Source organism: Camarhynchus parvulus, chromosome 8 (assembly GCF_901933205.1).
Source record: "Camarhynchus parvulus chromosome 8, STF_HiC, whole genome shotgun sequence".
NCBI classification, from domain to species: domain Eukaryota; kingdom Metazoa; phylum Chordata; class Aves; order Passeriformes; family Thraupidae; genus Camarhynchus; species Camarhynchus parvulus.
The window spans coordinates 1,252,322-1,271,017 of record NC_044578.1 but is presented as its reverse complement, the minus strand read 5'-3'; the positions used below and the strand labels follow the sequence as shown (position 1 = coordinate 1,271,017).

The 18,696-nt window shown below is 55.0% G+C and overlaps 1 protein-coding gene across 1 annotated transcript in view; it reads left to right on the top strand.

The window, feature by feature from the left end:
* Positions 1–18,388, top strand: part of SGIP1 (SH3GL interacting endocytic adaptor 1) — a 49,617-nt gene extending 31,229 nt beyond the window's left edge. The window contains exons 16-25 of the mRNA XM_030953810.1: positions 849–970; positions 1,787–1,913; positions 5,014–5,073; positions 10,518–10,629; positions 11,739–11,894; positions 12,766–12,898; positions 13,227–13,429; positions 14,178–14,242; positions 14,841–15,005; positions 15,577–18,388. Of these exons, the coding sequence (XP_030809670.1) occupies positions 849–970; positions 1,787–1,913; positions 5,014–5,073; positions 10,518–10,629; positions 11,739–11,894; positions 12,766–12,898; positions 13,227–13,429; positions 14,178–14,242; positions 14,841–15,005; positions 15,577–15,599 (1,166 nt within the window). The 3' untranslated portion in view covers positions 15,600–18,388. The remainder of the gene's footprint in view (positions 1–848; positions 971–1,786; positions 1,914–5,013; positions 5,074–10,517; positions 10,630–11,738; positions 11,895–12,765; positions 12,899–13,226; positions 13,430–14,177; positions 14,243–14,840; positions 15,006–15,576) is intronic.
* The last annotated feature ends 308 nt before the right edge of the window (positions 18,389–18,696 follow it).

Sequence of the window (18,696 nt, the reverse complement as noted above, 5' to 3'; positions counted from 1 at the left end):
ATTCCCATTTGGTCACAGAAATCCCCCTCTGCAGCAGGGTCTGTGTGAGCCCTGAGCTCAGCTCCCTTCTTTGGGAGTCTCTTCCAGCGGGTTGGGAGCTGCGTTGTGCTCCCAGCAAATCCCAGAACCTTCCTCTTCCACCCTTCCCCTCCTTTGCTGGGCCAAAGCTTTGCCCTGCAATGAGGATCTGTTGTATTTGTGGGGTGCCCCGTGGCAGGGAGGAATGATGAATCTGACTCCATGTTCTTAGAAGGCTGATTTATTATTTTAGGATACTATATTACAGAATACTATACCAAGGAATACAGAAACGATACTTACAGAAGGTTAAAAAGATAACAATGAAACTTGTGACTCTCTCCAGAGTCTTGACACAGCTTGACCCTGATTGGCCAATAAGTCAAAACAATTCACATGAAACCAATGAAACACACTCCAAACACATTCCACATGTGAGCACAACACAGGAGAAGCAAAGGAGATAATACTGTTTTCCTTTTTCTCTGAGGCTTCTCAGCTTCCCAGGACAAAATCCTGGGTGAAGATATTTTCCAGAAACCATGACTGTGACAAGGATCCCTAACTCCCAGTTGTGCCAGCCCTGGAGCAGTGTTCCATCCATCATCCCATCCCTCCTGCCCGTATTTTTGGGAAAGCTGTACGACTCCTCCCGTGTCAATTTTGCAGAGGGAACCGGGCACTGAGCAGCCCCTGCCAGGAACCCATGGGCATCATCCCTCCTGGAATGTTCCGTGCACAGCCGCTGGGCAGCTCCTGGGGCTCTGGGGCGGGCAGCGCGGGGGCAGAGCCCGCGGGCACTCACGGCTCCCCTTGTTTGCTCCTTGCAGGTTCCTCGTCCCCGGCCCGGCCCGGCACGCCGCTGGCCCCGTGTGGCACTCCCCCGCCGCCGCCACCCCGGCCCCCGTCCCGGCCCAAGCTGCCCCCGGGCAAACCCCCCGTCAGCGATGTGGTACGTGGGCAGGGGCTGGGGGCATGGCAGGGCGGTGCCAGGGCTGGCGGGTGGCGTTCCCCGTCGGGAATGGGGCAGCAGAGAGGGGCGAACCAGCCGCGGGCACCGGGGCCAGCTGGGCTCCTCTGGGATTTGTGAATCCCCGTGGGAAGGGCTGTGCCACCTCTGCACTGCCAGCTGGTGATGCCAGCCACAGTGCTCAGTCAGGGCAAGGGCTGGGGTGGGAATGTGCCCCGGGAAGGCTCTGGGGGCAGGGCAGAGCAGTGCCAGCCTCTGCAGGAGTGGTGCCAGCCCAGGGCAAGGGAAGGGAGTGGGCTGGGGTGGGAATGTGCCCCGGGAAGGCTCTGGGGGCAGGGCAGAGCAGTGCCAGCCTCTCCAGGAGCGGTGCCGGCTCAGGGCTGTCCTGTGTGCCACCCCAGGCTGCTCCAGGTAAGGCGTGAGGGCTTTGGGGTTGATGCTGAGGCTACAAAATGACCCCCAAAGGATCCCTGAGGGCCTGGGGAGATGGCACCTGGTGGGCACTGCTCCCTGCCCGATGCCCAGCCCATTCCACCCATCCCACGGCCCCTGGAGGTCCCACCCTCAGTGTGGATGGGTGGGAATCTCCACAGCCACCCCCACAGTGGTGGGGATCATCTATTTTCCCAGCTCCAAGCTAAAATGTTATTGGTACTAAAACAATTCAACTCATTCCAATTTTTCCCCTGGGGCACCAGCAGAGCAGTCAGAAGGGTCCAGGTGGAATTTTATTTGTTTGATGCAAACGTTTCTGTGCGGATTTTCTTTAACTTTGTGTTGTTTTATGTTTCTCTCCAGTCCAGGCCTTTTAGCCCTCCCATCCACTCCTCCAGCCCTCCTCCGATAGCACCTTTAGCCCGTGCTGAAAGTACTTCTTCCATTTCTTCCACCAATTCCCTGAGTGCAGCCACCACTCCCACCGTTGGTAAACACACACAGCACTGCTGTTCTTTCACCTTTCCTAATCTTCCAGTAACTCCTGAGGCCTTTTCATTCCCTAGGTCATTCCTTGGGGTCGGATCCATTAGTTTCCATTGGGGTTTGAAATGCTGAAAGGGATTTGAGGCGGGTGATGGATCAGGGGAGTGATGGATCAGGAAGGTGATGCCTCTAGGAAAGTTTTTCCAAATGTCGTGGGAAATGGATGTTTGGTGAAAGTCAAGGGAATTGTAACAGAAAATGTGGTTCTGGGCTGTTAATTGGGGCAAAATAAGCTTTTTTTTGCAGGGGATGCTTGTGCCTGGAGGGGAGTGGGGCTGGAAGCCAGACCTTGGGATCCAGGAATATTGAATATCTTGGAATGTCTTAAATTCAAACTTGCCCTTAAAGCAGTAACAGAAAAGGGGTCTTGGAAAAGAAAGTGGCTCTTCCCAGCTACTTGGCACATCCAAGGGCAGAGTCAAACGCTGCAGTTTCCATCCTGGGAAAAGTGGGGTTTGCCAAAACCCTGGGGCTGAGATGAGGAATGGGAACCGAGTCTGGCTGGCAGCTCCCAGCTCCAGGCGCTGGGTCCCCCCGCGCCTCCCCTCCATCCCCTCCGTCCCCTCTGTCCCCTCCTGTCCCCTCTGTCCCTGCTGCCGGCGCTCCTCCTCCTCCTCCATCCCTGGCTGCCAGCCCCTCGCTTCCTGCGGCTCCATCTCCTCCAGGATCACCTCCCTCCTTTGTCTTTTCTCCCCAACCCTCTGGAAAACCCGGCCTGGCGGGAGTTCCCGTGCGCTCGGCCGTTTGTCACCGCTGTCACCGCGGGGAGCGGTGGCACTGCCACCCCACCCTGCGGCGGCCGGCAGGTGCCGGTGCCGGCGCTGTCCCCGCGGTGCCGGTGGCACCGAGCCCTCCCCGTGGCTTTGCTGGAGTCTCGACTGCGTCTCCGTCCTGTGTCACCTCACTCTCAGGTGTTGTAGGTGCTCGTGCCTGTTCCGGCTGTTGGTCATTGTCACAGCACCCGGCTGGAAAAATGTCACCAGGACAGCGAGCGTCCCCTGTGCCTCTGGCTGTGGCTTCAGCAGTGCCTGAGGGCACGGTGGCCACAGGGACACGGCGTTAGGAGAGGGGACAGCCAGGCTGAGGACAGGGACAGTCCCAGGGGCTGTGGGAGGCTGGGAAGGGCGGTGGGAGCGAGCTGAGCTCTGCCACCCCAGCTCCCTCCGGCTCTCTGTTTGGATTTCTTTTTTTCTCTCATATTTTTGGGATCAAAAGCTGCTGTTTGATGATTTAGTGACCTCCCCGTGCTGAGCAGAGGGGATGAGGCTGCTGGGCTGGGGAGAGAAGCTGGGGTCCCACACCCTCCATGGAGATTTCCTTGGAGGAGATCCAAAATCAGGGCTCTGGGATCACCCCTGACCAGGGAACTCCAAACAGGGCAGCCAGGAGGAGCATCCCAGATTTTGTAGGTGTTGCACTTCCAGCTCCATACAGAGATTATGCTGAGTGGGAAGGGACCCACAGGGATCATTGATCCAACTCCTGTCCTGCACAGACACCCAACATTCCCTCCCTGGCAGCGCTGCCCAAATGCTCCTGGAGCTGCTCTGGCAGCCTTGGGGCTGTGCCCATTCCCTGGGGAGCCTGGGCAGTGCCAGCACCCTCTGGACGAGGAACCTTTTCTGCTGGCATCCAACCTAAGCCTTGGGAAAAGCTGGATGAGGCACAGGCAGAGACAGACAGAGTTTGGGGTCTGCATTGGGAAAGCATCTCCTTGTCCCCACTGAGGCCAGGGTGGGCACTGGTGCTGGGTGAGCATCCAGGGAAACCCACAGCAGAGGAAGGACAAATTCCAATTCCCAAAAGAGGAAAAGCTGTGCAGGAGTGGGTAGGTCTGGGATCAGGGACTGCTGCAGGTCCCGGGGGGCTGGGACACCCCAATCCAGCTGGGGCTGGAGTCTGGCTCCAGCACATTCCCCATCTCCCGTGCCCTGTGGCAAAGTCCCACGGAGTTTGTCCGGGAGCCGGGGCAGGGCTGCTCCATCCCCGTGTCCTCCGTGCTGTTCTGGTGTGCTTTCCTCGTTGGCTGCATGTCAGTCTGGACAATTCCTGGCACAGCAAGGAGCTCTTTGGTTCCCGTGTCGGTGCCCCTCCGTCATCTCTGTGTTGATACAAGTGCGCTGCTTGGTTTCATTTGGGATCCGTGTTTTCATTCTTTTTGTGCTCTTTTTTTTTTTCCTTTCTTTTCTTTCTTTCTTTGCTTCCTTTGCGTTTCTTCTGCTTGTGTTATCAGAGGATGATGCTTTTATTGACAAACTGCCCGCGTTTGAAGGGCGCGGTGAAACGCCGGCAGGTACTGTACTAGCAGGGAGTTTGCCGAGAATTCCGCCTTCGGAGCGGCACCCACCGCTCGCAGCACCTTGCATGACAGTTTCTCAGTGACTCAAAGGACTTGGAGGTGGAAGGTTGGCACCTCCCGAATTCCAAAAGGTTCATTTAGCAGCTCCAAAAGCTGTTTGCCCCACGCCCCCGTCCCGCCCTCACATCCCGAGTTATTCCAGCGTGGTGCCTTTGGAGGCGGCGGGAGCGCAGGGAGCTGGCTGTGATGGGAAGGGAAGGCTCCAGCTAGGATCCGCTGCTCTGTGTGCGTGTGTCCGGTTCTCTGCAAGTGTCGTGTCCTGAGATGCGAGAGCAAACAGCCACGTGTCACTGTCCCTGAGTGTCACTGCGGGGTGGCATGCGGAGCAGCATCCCGCCGGGAATGCTGAGGAGCGCCGGCCCCGCTCCGCGCAGGCAGAACCCGAAGCGCATGAGCCGACAAACCTCTTCTACCGCGGCCAAAAAAAAGCGAGAGCACCCCTGCAAACCGCTCGCCCAGCGGGCAGAACGACTCTTCCATCTGGGCTTCCATAGCTTTGCTTCCCGCTTTCTGTGCCCCGAGCCGGCGGCCGGTGTCACGCCCCTGTCCCTGCACGTGTGACCGCCCTGCAGCGCTCGCCCCCTCCCCGTAGCGACATTAATGACCTGCTCTGTGACTCACACTGTGTCCTTCTCTCTCCCTCTCCTTAACCTTTCCCATCCCGCTTCAACTCCTGGCCATACAGAGAATGAACAGCCTTCCCTCGTTTGGTTTGACAGAGGAAAGTTTTATTTGACTTTCGAAGGTAAGTAGTGCAAAGCACAGCCGGTAACCGCTCGCTCCCCTCGCTCTCTCGCTCCCGGGGTTCCCTTCCAAGGCTCCATCCAATCCAGCTTTCCGGGCTCCATCCAACCCAGCTTCCCGTGCGGAATGCTATGGCTACTTAGATGACATCGCCAGTCCGACCGGAATCGGTTTGATTTGATTTGGTTTGTGCCATTTGTCCCGCTGATCTCTTTTTTTTTTTTTTGCCTCGTTCATTTCATTTCCAAAAAAAAAAATCCGACCCAAGCAAACCAAAAGCCCAAAGGAACATTGCGAATATTCCCAGACGGAGGTGAAAACCAGGGAGCGGAGCCGCTTGCACTGCCGAGGAACCCGACCCTGCCAGTCAGGGCTTCTCGCCGCTGGGTGCGGGCGATTCAAACCCCGAGGAGCCGCGTCCGCCGCCTCCTCCGCTCCTCCCGTCCCGCTGCTCGGCAGGAAGGGCTCCGGGGTGCGCTGGCACTGCCAGCACCGCCCCGAGCCGTGCCAGGCTGCGCTGCTGGGCTGCTCGGCTGCAGGTGCTGGAGGTTTTGGGGTCGCTCGTGGATGAGGGGCGTTGGGGAGGGGAAGACCTCGGTTTGGGGCCGATGGCACCTTCTCCGAGCAGTGTCACATCCCAGAGAGGACAACCCCCCAGGCTTTGGGGGCAGCTTCATCCCGCAGGCACGGAGCCTACATTTTCCTTTTAACAGCAGAAGGAGGAGCAGGGGTTTGAGGGATTGAGCAGTGGGGAAGGATCCCCGCAAATCCCAAGGAAGCACCTGGGAGCTGCTGTGCTGCCTGCAGGCAGAGCCGGGGGATGGTTCCATGTAGGATTCCCAAAGTGTCCTCTCTTGCAAAGGAGTGGCCCAGGATGGCACTGCCTGGCTGGGAGTGGCCAGGGTGGCACTGCCTGGCTGGGGATGGAAAGGATGGCCCAGGATGGCACTGCCTGGCTGGGGATGGAAGGGATGGCCCAGGATGGCACTGCCTGGCTGGGGATGGAAGGGATGGCCCAGGATGGCAGTGCCTGGCTGGGGATGGAAGGGATGGCCCAGGATGGCACTGCCTGGCTGGGGATGGAAGGGATGGCCCAGGATGGCAGTGCCTGGCTGGGGAGTGGCCCAGGATGGCAGTGCCTGGCACGGGCTGCTTGGGATCATGGAGCAAACCCATCCTGGTGACAGTGATGGTTGAGCAGCAGCAGAAGGCAGGGATCAAGGTGGTGACCAGGGGGTTGGGTCCTTCCTTTCCTCCTTTTTCCAAGGTCCCCACTCTGACAATTCCTGCTATGATGTCCCTGCTCTGATGGCATCTCCCAGTTTAGACCCAGGAGGGGTCATGGAGGAGCTGCTTCCTCCTGGTGCTTGGGGCAGTTTTGGTGTTCCCAGCCAAAATCCCTGTTTGGATTTCCTTTCTCGGGGGCTTGTTGGGAGCTCTGGGAAGAGCTGAGGACAGCAGTGATAGTGTTATCCCTCAGCAGGAATATTCCAGCTCCACATTCCCCCTGCTTCCTCCCTGCCCCTTGCCCAGTCCAGCACCAGTACTGCACATCTGGGACTTTTCCTGTGCCTTGGAATCTTAACCTTGTACTGGAATTCTTGGGCTTGGTTCTGGTGGTGTGAATGGTCTGGAGCTGGGGTGGGGTTATCCCAGGAATGCAGGAGTGTGGCACTGCCCCAGGATCATCCCACAGCCCAGCAAGGAGCTGTCTCACTTCTACACACTGGATTTCCTCATGAGCTCTAAATATTTAAGCCCAACTCGAAAAGAAAAAAATACAAACTTCATGTGCAGAGAAGGGAGAGGAGATCTGCTGAGTTTGGTGTCTGGAACTCAGGGCATGGAATGCCAGAAGGGAAATTATGGTTTCTTTCTGGATTTGGGTTTGTTTCTGTTTTTTGGGGAGGGGGTTTGGTGGCAAGATCCATGTGCTTGATGAATGTGGGGCAGTTTGTCCCTGTGTGGAAGGAGATGTGGTGATGCTCTCATGTTCTGGGATCCCTGGCTACTCCACAGCTGCATTTTCCACATTTTGTAGGGAAGAATAAGGCAAATTAAGCCAGTCTGCTGCTTATGGCTGGATCCAAAGCTCCATAAAGTGGATTTATTTTTTTCTCTGTTATTATCAGGTCGTTTGTGCAAATGAGATGTTTATAAAAATGACTTTTGAAGCAGGAGCTGAAAAGGCAGGTTTGGGGTGGAGCTGTGCCACAGCAACTGGATTTGTCTCTCAGGTTTCTGGACAATAATTGCAACACTTATAATAGTTTATACTTTTATTTTCTAGTGAAAACATGAGCATAAAAATTAATTTATTCCCTGAAGCCATGAAGAGAAGGATTTATGAATTCATGAGGGAAGAATGGAGGGAACCAAGAGCCCCAATTCCACCCACATGACCTTCAGACCATTAGAAATGAGGAGGTTTTGTTGTTGTTGCTGCTCAGATGGGCTCACATTCCCACATCCCAGCTGAGCCTAGGGATCCAGGAGATCTCCCTGGTTATTCCTGATTTTTCATCCCGGAGAATCAAGGATACAGATGCAGAGGGACAGAGGGAAAAGGAGAGATGAAAGATGAGGAGAAGAGTGTGGTGCTGCGGCAGACCCTTGGCCCGCATTCCATGGCCTGGTGCAGGGTGCAGGCTAAGCCCAGCTGCAATTTGTGCATTTGGGAAGTGGAGCTTTCCCTCTCCAAGGAATGATGAGTCCGTTGCCAAGCCCTTTCTTGGGCCCTCCCTAGGGAGCCAAGCCTGAGGCTCCTCTGCTGGTTGGCACCTCCTCTATAGCCAGATTTGTGGGTGCTTTTGGATCCCATCTGGTGGGGTCACACCTCGAGTGCTGTGTCCAGTTCTGGCCCCTCAGTTTGGGAAGGACAGTGAGACACCGGAGCATGTCCAGAGGGGACAACGAGGCTGGAGAGGGGCTGGGAGCACAAACCCTGAGAGGAACCCCTGAGGGAGCTGGGGGTGCTCAGCCTGGAGAGAAGGAGACTCAGGGCTGCCCCCATCACTCTGCACAGCTCCTGAAAGGTGCCTGTGCTCACCTGGGGCTGGGCTCTTTCTCCAGCAGCACTGACAGAACAGAGCACACAGCCTCGAGCTGCACCAAGGGAAATACAGGTTGGATAGCAGGGAAAAGTTCTTCACAGAAAGGGTGATAAAGTTCTGGAATGGCTGCCCAGGGAGGTGGTGCAGTCCCCATCCCTGGGTGTGTTTAACAAACCTGGATGTGGCACTGGGTGCCAGGGTTTGGTTGGGGTGCTGGGGCTGGGCTGGACTCCATGATCTTGGAGGTCTCTTCCAACCTGGGCATTCTGTGAATTCTCTGAATTTCCAGGTGGATGCAGCGGGAATGTCCCACTGACAGGATATTGGCTGTGTTTGGTGCTCTGAGGGGTCGTTGCTCTGGGTGGGCAGCAAGGATTTGCTCCCAGTGGTGTCTGGGGGAAAGATTTTTAGAAAATGTTGTCCTGTGTGTCCCCTCAGTCATGGGGTTTTGGGGTGTGGTGTCCTGTGGTTTTGGGGACCATGCCCTCATGTGGAACTGTCTGTTCTTCAGTGGGAATTCCACCATGGAATCCCTGGTGGACATCCTGGGCTGTGGCCTCAGGAGGCTCTGGGCTCGTTAGGATAATGAATGTGTGTGTGTGTGTGTGGGTGAGGTGTTCCAGGAACAGCAGGATCTACTCCCTGAGCACCCCCATCCGGGCTGGGGCTGCAATCCCTGATTCCCCCGAGCCTCCCGGGGGTGGCACCGAGAGGGACACGTGTGGCTGCATCAGTGTTTGACACTTTTAGGCTGCATTAGGCACTGCAAGGGAAAATTCCTCATCTGTGCCTCCAGGAAAGAGCACTTAGGATTTATCCATTAACGTGGGTGCCTCAGGGAGGTGTGAGGGTTCCTCCCTGCTGGTGGGAACCATCATTTCTCCCATTAATGTCCCCAAACTCAAAATGTCATTGAAGTGACAGAAGTACTTCCCCCAGGGAATGTTGCAAATCCCAATTTCCTGCTCCCAAACCCCTGTTTATTCCCAGAGGCAGCAGCAGAGGAAGAAGGGACCATTTCTGAGGATGGCCCAAGCAGAAGAGCTCACCAGGAACGTGACACGTTTTGCTCAGCTTTGCTTCCCCCTTATCCTGTGCCCCCTTCCTGGGGGCTGGTGTTGGCATTCCTGTGGCTTTGGAATTCTTACAGCTTTGGCTGGAGCTGGCAGGTGCTCCTGTGCTCCGAGCAAGGCTGGGGCTGGATCTGTCCCCTTTCCACCTGCCTGGCAGGATGGTGATGGACTGAGGGGGTCCCTGGATAAGCTGCCCCTCTGGAGTCCTTTGCTGCTCCTTTTTAGCAGATTTGGGGCAAAATAATCCTCGTGCTTCACCCGGTGTACAGGATGTGGTATTAAGAAAGGTTCCAAAATGGTGCATTGCAGGGAATGGACAGGGCTGAAGGGTGGTGCCAGGGCAGGGAGTGACCTCTCCAGGATTTTTTTGGTGTCTGTGGGATCAACACCTTGGACATCTGGGCTGATCTTTGGATACTTTCCATGGGGAAGATGCGTGGGCTTGGCTGTGCCAACCCCTTGATGGTGGGCATGGGACTTGTGGTCCCTCAGAGGGTTTCCAGCACACCTGGAGCTCCTGAGGAGCACTTGCAGTGGTGATTTCATCCTCAAATGTCTTTTGGAAACAATAATTCCTGGCCAGCAAAGGGAAACTTGTGATCCTGCAGGGCTGAGCTATTTTAGAGCCTGGCAAGTGTCCAAGGATGCACAACAACACCAAGGCAAGCTTTTCCCCTTTTCCAAATCACGGAATCCTAGAATGGTTTGGTTTGGAAAGAACCTTAAATCTCAGCTCGTTCCAGCTCGTTCCAACTTCCACTATCCCAGGTGGCTCCTGTCCAAGCTGGCCTTGGACACTTCCAGGGATCCAGGGGCAGCTCACTGTTTCTCTGGACAAGCTGTGCTGGTGCCTCTGTTTTTCCAGGTTTCTGATGATTTGCAGATTTCCTGTCGGGCACTGAGGGTTTCGTGGAGTGAGCGGGGTGTGGGGGATGCTCCAGGCATCCACAGGGCAGGAGAGGAGAGCAGAGCAGAGTGTGCCCTCAGCTCGAGGGACATCAGGGGGACACTGCCAACACCCTGATCCCCGGGTGACACAATGAACCCCCCAGCCCCTTGTTGGGCCCCAAAAAGCGACTGCAAAAACTGTCATGCAAAGCCTGCCATGAGGCAGCCCCGCATGCTGCTCCCGCCCGGCCTCCTCCATCCTTTTCTTTGCTTGCTTTCGGCAGCGGGGCGGGGGCACAGATCATTACCCAAACGTTCTAAAGCCTCATCCGAAGCCTGGGGGGTTCTGGTGGTTCTTTGCCCATGGAGTCAGGCTGGGGGCACGGCGAGGTGCCCGGCAGGTGCCAAGGGGGCTCTTTGCTCTGTTGCAGGCTCGTCACGGGGCCCCAGCCCCCTGACCATGGGGGCACAGGACACCCTGCCCGTGGCCGCCGCCTTCACCGAAACCGTCAACGCGTACTTCAAAGGGGCTGACCCCAACAAGTAGGTGCCGACCCCCGGGGTGTCCCTGCCGTGGGGAGGATGAGGGGTTTGTCAGGGATGAGGAGGCAACTGAGGCCTTCCTCTGGCTCTGGCCCAGGGGGTTTTCCACATGCGATCTGTCCCAGCTGGGCAGCCAGAGACTGATGCCTCGTGCAGGCTGAGCTGGAGCAGAGGCTGGGCAGAGTTCCAGAATAAAGCAGGGATTGATTCAAAGCATCTCCTCCATGGATCCACCTTGGGCAGCACAAGAGCCCAGCCAGGGCTGCACCCAAGATGAACCAAAATGGCCCCAAAATGCACGAGCGGGCACGGGCTCTGTCACTGGGATCAGTTCTGCTCCATTTGCACCTTGCAGTTCATTGTCCCATTCCAGCTTTAGCCCCTGCAGTCCCACCCTGCTTGTTTTTCTCTCTCCAGCCCACGGTGTTTGTGCTCTGGGGCTGAGATTTGGATCATTTGTCCTTGGTGCCCAGCTGGAGCAGGAATTGTTTTGTCTCCCTGCTCTGTGCACAGAGCTCACCATCCCCTCACGTGAAGCCCAGAACTGCACACTAAACAGCACAGAATGTGAAAAATAGAAAAGCCAAAAACTGAGGCATCAGGACAGGAGGTGATGTGGCCTGGGGTGTCCAGGGGCAGGACACTGCTGTGGTGCCCCATTTTAAAATATTTCTGCTGTGGGAAAGGGAGGTGAGGACTTTGTGTGAGGAATGTCAGAGAGCAGCACAGGAAGGGTGGCAGGGGGGCTGCAGCCTTCCCTTCCCGTGCCTGGCCAAAACAGGACGGCATTCCACAGAAACTTGGAGGGTTTCCTAACCTATATTTTAAGACCCTCTAATAGATAAAACCCAAAAGGGAAGACCAAAGACAAAATTATTTCACTGAAACACTGAATGACAGCAAAAATAAGAAGCTTCAGGAAGGGTTTATTTAAGACGATCCCTTTCAGCCCTTGTGCTGTTTCTGCTCTCTCTGAGGCCACCAGGGGCTCAGATGTGTCGGGTGGGGAGGGGGGACTGTCCCCACACCATCCATGGTGCCAGCCCTCCCTCGCTGCTGCATGTTGAGCCCCCTTTGCTCCCCCTGGCTCTCTGTGCTGGGCGCTGCAGGTGCATCGTGAAGATCACGGGGGAGATGGTGCTGTCCTTCCCGGCGGGCATCACCCGACACTTTGCCAACAACCCCGCCCCGGCCGTGCTCACCTTCCGCGTGCTCAACTTCAACAGGCTGGAGCACGTCCTGCCAAACCCCCAGCTCCTCTGCTGGTAAGCATTCCCCAGCAGCATCCCAGGGGAGGGCGGGATTCTGGGGAAACGGGGAGTTTGCAGAAATACATGGCCTGCAGTGTCTTCCTTGGGAGACACGCTGATTGTGGGAGTGAAACTCTCAAATACCTGATGAAATCCCAGAATGGTTTGGGTTGATAGATCATCAGGATTATCCTGATATCAGGATTACGCCACGGGCAGGCACACCTTCCACTGTCCCAGGCTGCTCCCAGCCCCAGTGTCCAGCCTGGCCTTGAGCACTGCCAGGGATCCAGGGGCAGCCACAGCAAATCTGGGAATTCCATCCCAGCCCCTCCCCACCCTCCCAGGGAACAATTCCCAATTCCCAATCTCCCATCCAGCCCTGCCCTCTGGCACTGGGAGCCATTCCCTGTGTGCTGTCCCTCCAGGCCTTGTCCCCAGTCCCTGTCCAGCTCTCCTGGAGCCCCTTCAGGCCCTGGCAGGGGCTCTGAGCTCTGCCTGGATCCTTCTCCTCTCCAGGTGAGCACCCCCAGGTGTCCCAGCCTGGCTCCAGAGGGGCTCCAGCCCTGCAGCAGCTCCATGGATTCCTCTGGGCTCTCTCCAGCAGCTCCAGGTGCTGCTGATGTTGTCCCCAGGGCTGGGGCATCTCTGCAGGTGGGGCCTCACCTGGGAGGAGCAGAGGGGCAGAATCCCCCCTTTGCTGCTGCCCACACTGGGGGATCAGCCCAGGACTTGGAGAGTGCAGATGGATCAGGAGAAGCCAGAGCTGGGTGGGAGGGAGCCAGTGTTCCTCTGGAGGTGGGATTGAGTACAGACCCTGTGCTGTGTAGAACAGCCCTGTTCTGCCCAGGCAGGTTATCCAGGGGGTTCCTTCTCCTCTGTGCAGTGACAGCGTGCAGAGTGACTCCAGCTCCAAGGAGTTCTGGGTCAACATGCCAAATCTGATGACTCACCTAAAGAAGGTATCGGAACAGAAACCTCAAGCCACCTATTACAATGTGGATATGCTCAAATACCAGGTAGGGGTTTTTCTGTGAGATAAAACTGTGCCAAAAAAAAAAAAATAGAAGTGTGCTGATTATGGCTGTAAAAAATGGTAAATGTAAAATAAAAAATGGTAAATGTAAAAGATGGTGTTTCCCTAGTGCAGAGTGGAGCTAATGTGAGGTGGGGGCTTCCTGTCCCACTGTCCCTTCTGTGTGGCACTGGGTTGTCTGGCTTTAAGCCCAGTACTGAATTCAGGGGGAATTCAAGGTCATGCCTCCAAGTGCGATGTCCGCGTCTGTAAAATGGGATTTCTCCCTTCAGCCCTATGGAAACTAAATGTTTTTTCTGTCATTTTGGAAGGTGTCTGCCCAGGGTATTCAGTCTACTCCATTAAACCTTGCAGTGAGCTGGCGGTGTGACCCTGCAAGCACTGACCTGCGCATCGACTACAAATACAATACAGAGGCAATGACCACGCCTGTAGCTCTAAACAACGTCCAGTTCCTTGTCCCCGTCGACGGAGGAGTAACCAAACTTCAAGCTGTGCTTCCCCCTGCTGTCTGGTAGGGATTGCTCATCCTGTCCCTGCCCAGAATCCCCATCCTGCTGCAGGGGGTCTGTGGGTGGGAGCTGGGGACACGCTGGGGACCCAAACCTGCCCTCCTCTTGTAGGAGGAAAGGTTTAACCCCACTCCAGTTCCCTTTCTCTTGCCATTCCCACAGGAAAATGGTCAGGGATGAAGGGACCTGTGCAGGCAGCAAAGCATCAATCCTTATTTTGTGTTTTGGCTGCTTTACCCAGGGTTTAGGGGGATGCACAGGCAGGCCCTGGCGCAGGATGCCCAGATTTGCTGTGGCTGCCCCTGGATCCCTGGCAGTGCCCAAGGCCAGGCTGGACACTGGGGCTGGGAGCACCTGGGACAGTGGCAGGTGTCCCTGCCATGGCAGGGGTGGCCCTGGATGACTTTTAAGGTCCCTTCCAACCCAAGCAGTCTGGGATTCTGGGATTCATGGAAGGATGTGTGGCTGTTGCTGCTGTAGGCACTGGCACATTTCCATGTCTCTTGCTCACCTGCAATCCTCATAACAATCATACAAATATTTTGTTCAGAAAAGCCTTCTAAGACTATCAAGTCCAACAATGACTTGAACTTTCACTTGCTGTGAATCCCAAATCCAAGCTCCCAGAATTGCTGCTCTAGAGAGCAGCACCAGAGTAGTTCCCCACACCCCCAGCCTTTAGCAAAATTCAAATTACTCCTTGGCAATTTCTTGATTCCTACAGAAATGCTCTTCTCCATGTGTTTGCAGGAATGCTGAACAGCAAAGGATATTGTGGAAGATCCCTGATATCTCCCAGAAGTCAGAAAATGGAGGTAATCCTGCAAATATGCATGTCATAGTCTCAGAATCCTTCAGGCAGGTACGGACCCGCTGAGGGTGCTGGCACACGAGCCCAGACACTCGGGCTCCTGCTGGGGACAAAGCTATTTCATTTTGGAGCTCAAAAAGCAGGGCTAAGTGCCACCAGCGCTGCTTTGCCAGCCCCCTTGGCATCCCGAGGGGCATTCACACACCGGGCTGGGATGTGCTGGGGTGCCAAGTCCTCGGCTCCCCTCTGAGGGAGGCTGAGGCCCCACTGGGTGGTTGCTGTCTCCCAGAGGAGGTTTTCCAGGTGGGAAGCTGTTCCTAGCGCTGGGATGTGTGAAAAGCTGAATGCTGCTGGGTTGATGAGGGAGGTTTGGCTGTGCCAGCCCGGGGATGCTGCGGGGCCGGCCCCCGTCCGTGCCGGGATGCTCCGAGTGCCGCTCTCGGTGCTCACCGGGCTCTCTCCGGTTTCCAATCCGTGCCGGGATGCTCCGAGTGCCCCTCTCGGCGCTCACCGGGCTCTCTCCGGTTTCCAATCCGTCTGTGCCGGGATGCTCCGAGTGCCCCTCTCGGCGCTCACCGGGCTCTCTCCGGTTCCCATCGCAGGTGTGGGCTCGCTGCTGGCGCGGTTCCAGCTGTCGGAGGGGCCGAGCTCGCCGGCCCCGCTGGCCGTGCAGTTCACCAGCGAGGGCAGCACCCTGTCCAGCTGCGACATCGAGCTGGTGGGCGCCGGCTACCGCTTCTCCCTCATCAAGAAGAGGTTTGCGGCAGGTGAGTGTCGCCGCAGGTCCCCTCTGGCCGTGCCGGGATGCCAGGAGCGCTGCTGCCGTGTGTCTGCACGCTGCAGCTCGGGCAGGGGGGACAGACGGACAGCCTGCATGAAATAAATCCTGCTGCCACCTACCAGCCTTGGGTTTCATGGCTCATGCCTGCTCCTGCAGGAAAGGCAAGGGCTGGCATCTCCAGGGCATCTCCAGGAAGAGCTTTTGCCCCATTGCTGCAGAGAATAATGAGGATTTTTCCTTGTGTTCTTAACTGTAGAGAATAACAAGGATTTTTCCTCATTGCTGCAGAAAATAACGAGGATTTTTCCTCATTGCTGCAGAGAATGAGGATTTTTCCTCATGGTTGCAGAGAATAATGAAGAGTTTTCCTTGTGCTCATGGCTGCAGAGAATAACAAGGATTTTCCTCATTGCCGCAGAGAATGACGATTTTTCCTCATGGTTGCAGAGAACAACGAGGATTTTTCTGTGGGCAGGAAGGGCTGGTGGAGGTGGGCAAAAACTCCTGGGAATCAGGGCTGCTCCCTCCCCCCAGCTGATTTGTGATCCCGTTTCTAGGTAAATATTTGGCGGATAACTGATGGAAGCTTATGCAAGTCCATGGAAAATACTATGGAAAATACCCAAGGACTGCTGTGCGTGGAACGGGTTTTAATTACAGTTTAAGGAAAATGAACTAAATCCTGCACTCGGGACATTTCTGTTGGAAGTGTCGACAACTTTCAGCATTTTTTTTCCTTGGAAAACACCGTCTTGACCAGTCCTCCAGTATTTACTTCTAGATGTAACATTGTTAATGGTTTTAAAATGTAATTATTGTATTTGTAAATTGTACTCATTCCAGTAAGGCTGTATTTTGGCAGTTAGACACTTGAGTTTTAGCATTTTACCATTCATGAAATGGATGTAATTTAAACTGTGGTATATAAATCTAATAGTAGTACTGTTGAATGGCACAATGCTTACAGAGGTAGATTGCATTTTGTCAATATATACAATTTAAATACGATACTGGTAGCTGTTATGAAGGGGGTGCCTCATCAAAAGAGAGTTCAGTAGGGCCCACAGGTTGATTTAGTTTTCCTTCAGTCCTTAGTACGTCTCACAGCAATCAATAAAAACCTTCAGGTTTAGCTGGTTTAACTCCAGAAAAATATTCTTGGAAAGGTGGAAGTTCCTAGGACAGTCTCCCAGGAAGGAAATCTCACTTCTGCAAGGAGTATTGACTCCCAATTTCCAGCTCTGTGTTCTCTTACAGCTGCAGATTCCCTGTTGGAATCTCAGCAGCTCTTCCCTGCCCTGTGCCCGGGTATTTTGCAGGGATGCAGACGAGGAAAGAAGCAGCAAAGAGGCTGGGTGGTCCCTCTGAGCTCACAGCAGTGGCACAAAGTGTCACTGTTGGGTTCAAGAACGTGTTTTCCGAGCTGCCTCTGGACGTTCTGTTGTGTTTTTACATTTTTGCTGGCTTTTTTCTGCCTTTCTCCCCCATTTTTGAAAGCTCTACGGGTTTAGAAAATGCTTTAAAGGATTGCAGCCGCACCTGCTCCTCTATTTTAGCACTCAGGCAGGGAAATGTGCATGGAAAAACACTGGGAAAGGCTTCCCCAGGGAGCAGGAGCAGCACGGGGCCTGTTGGTAGCAGCCAGAGCAGCAGCCCAGCTCGCCAGCACTGGGAGCAGCTGTCTCGTAGAGATGGGAAAACACGTGGAAGTGCTAAACTGGAGAATGGGGGACAAAATATTATCCCTCTGTGTTTTCCCTGTCCCGCTGTGCGCTGCTCATTCCTGTGGATCTCATCCCACTCCTGGCAGCACGGTGAGAGCGTTGGTGGCATTCATGCACTGCAGCTGCTGAGCTGGGCTTGTGAAACAGGAGAATTTGGCAATTTTGGGAAGAGAAATGAAGGAACCTTTGTGAAATTAAACACAGATGAACAGAAGAGCATCCTCTGGGGTGCTGGGACTTTGGGAATGTGTAAGGTGACAAAAAGTGCTGATTTTCCAGGTGTTGCCAGGATTAGAGTGGTGAATTTACATTGGAAAACAGCCTTGGCATGTTGGAAGTGCTTTTTCACGGTGCAGTTTGATGAAGGAAAGCAGAGATCTATGCCCATCTTAAGGGAAAAGAAGGAAATGTGGGGATATTCCAGGTGTGAGGTGGCTCCCAGGCTGGGATCTGGGGGGTGAGCTGTGTGTGAGTTGACAGAAGGCAGCAGCAGGAAAGGAAAAGCACAACTTGCTCCTGCAGCTTCCCACATCCTCACAGATTTTGGGAGTGCACTCCCCAGTGTTCCACTCCATGAATGATTTTCCCCCTGAACTGGAAATTTGTATAAAGTGTGCAGTTCACCCCTTTCTGACACAGAAATATAGGGGCAAACCCTAAGAATCAGGTTTATGGTGTGTACAATTGCTCCAAACCCATCCTTCCAAAAGAGATCTATGGCATAGACCTGAAAAAAATGGATTTATAATGTAAATATTACCAGAACATAGAGATTTTACTTTATATTTCGTTTGAAAGACAAGGTGTTTACATTAGCATTGGGTTTTTGAGTGCTTTTTAAACAGAAAAACCCATAACCCAAAGCTCCCAAGCTCATCCTGTTTGAGCTGGTGAACAAAACAGAGGTCAGTCACTTTTTGGGGACGCAGCCCTCATGGCTTGGAGGGAGAGATGGGAACAGCCTGGGACATTTTGTCCTATTTCTGGGACATATGGGATGTGCCAGTACTCCCAGCCCCACAGGGACACAGTCCCAGCTCCAGGCACTGGCAGGTGACACCAACCCTGTGACACTGGGACCAAAAGCAGCGATTTGGGACAGGTTTTTCCATCTTGCTCTTGCCGGTTTTTGGAACAGGGTTTTCTCAGAGTGCCCTGGGGTTTGCTGGGAGCTTGGTCAGAGCATCTGGCTCCAGAGAGGGATCTGTAGTGCTCCGGGCATTCAAGCTCTGCAGGCTTCACCTTGGGTTTGAGGTAGGAAAATCTGTGTATTTTCAGGGATTTCATCTGTTTGGGGTTGCCTGGCCCCTCACAGAGAGCAGGGAGGTGAGCACTGATTTGGTTCCATACAGATCCCAGACTGGTTTGGGTGGGAAGGGATCTTAAAAATCGTCCTGTTCCACCCTTGCCATGGCAGGGACACCTCCCACTGTCCCAGCTGCTCCAGCCTGGCCTTGGGCACTGCCAGGGATCCAGGGGCAGCCACAGCAAATCTGGGAATCCTATTCCAGGGTCTCAGCACGCTCCCAGCCAGGAATTCCCAATTCCCAATCTCCCATCCATCCCTGCCCTCTGGCAGTGGGAGCCATTCCCTGTGTGCTGTCCCTCCAGGCCTTGTCCCCAGTCCCTCTCCAGCTCTCCTGGAGCCCCTTCAGGCCCTGGCAGGGGCTCTGAGCTCTGCCTGGATCCTTCTCCTCTCCAGGTGAGCACCCCCAGGTGTCCCAGCCTGGCTCCAGCCCTGCAGCATTCCCAAGGGAAGCACCAGAGCTCTGTTTCCCAGCAGGGCTTTCCCAAGTCAGGCTGAGGCTGGAGAGGGGGCTCAGCCCCTGGCACTGCCCAGCCCTGGCACCCCCGAGCTCAGCAGCACCAGGATCCATCTGGGTGAGCAGGAGGATAAATAAAGGAGGCATTCAATCATAAATATGTGAATGCATGCATTCAGCTCCATTCCTT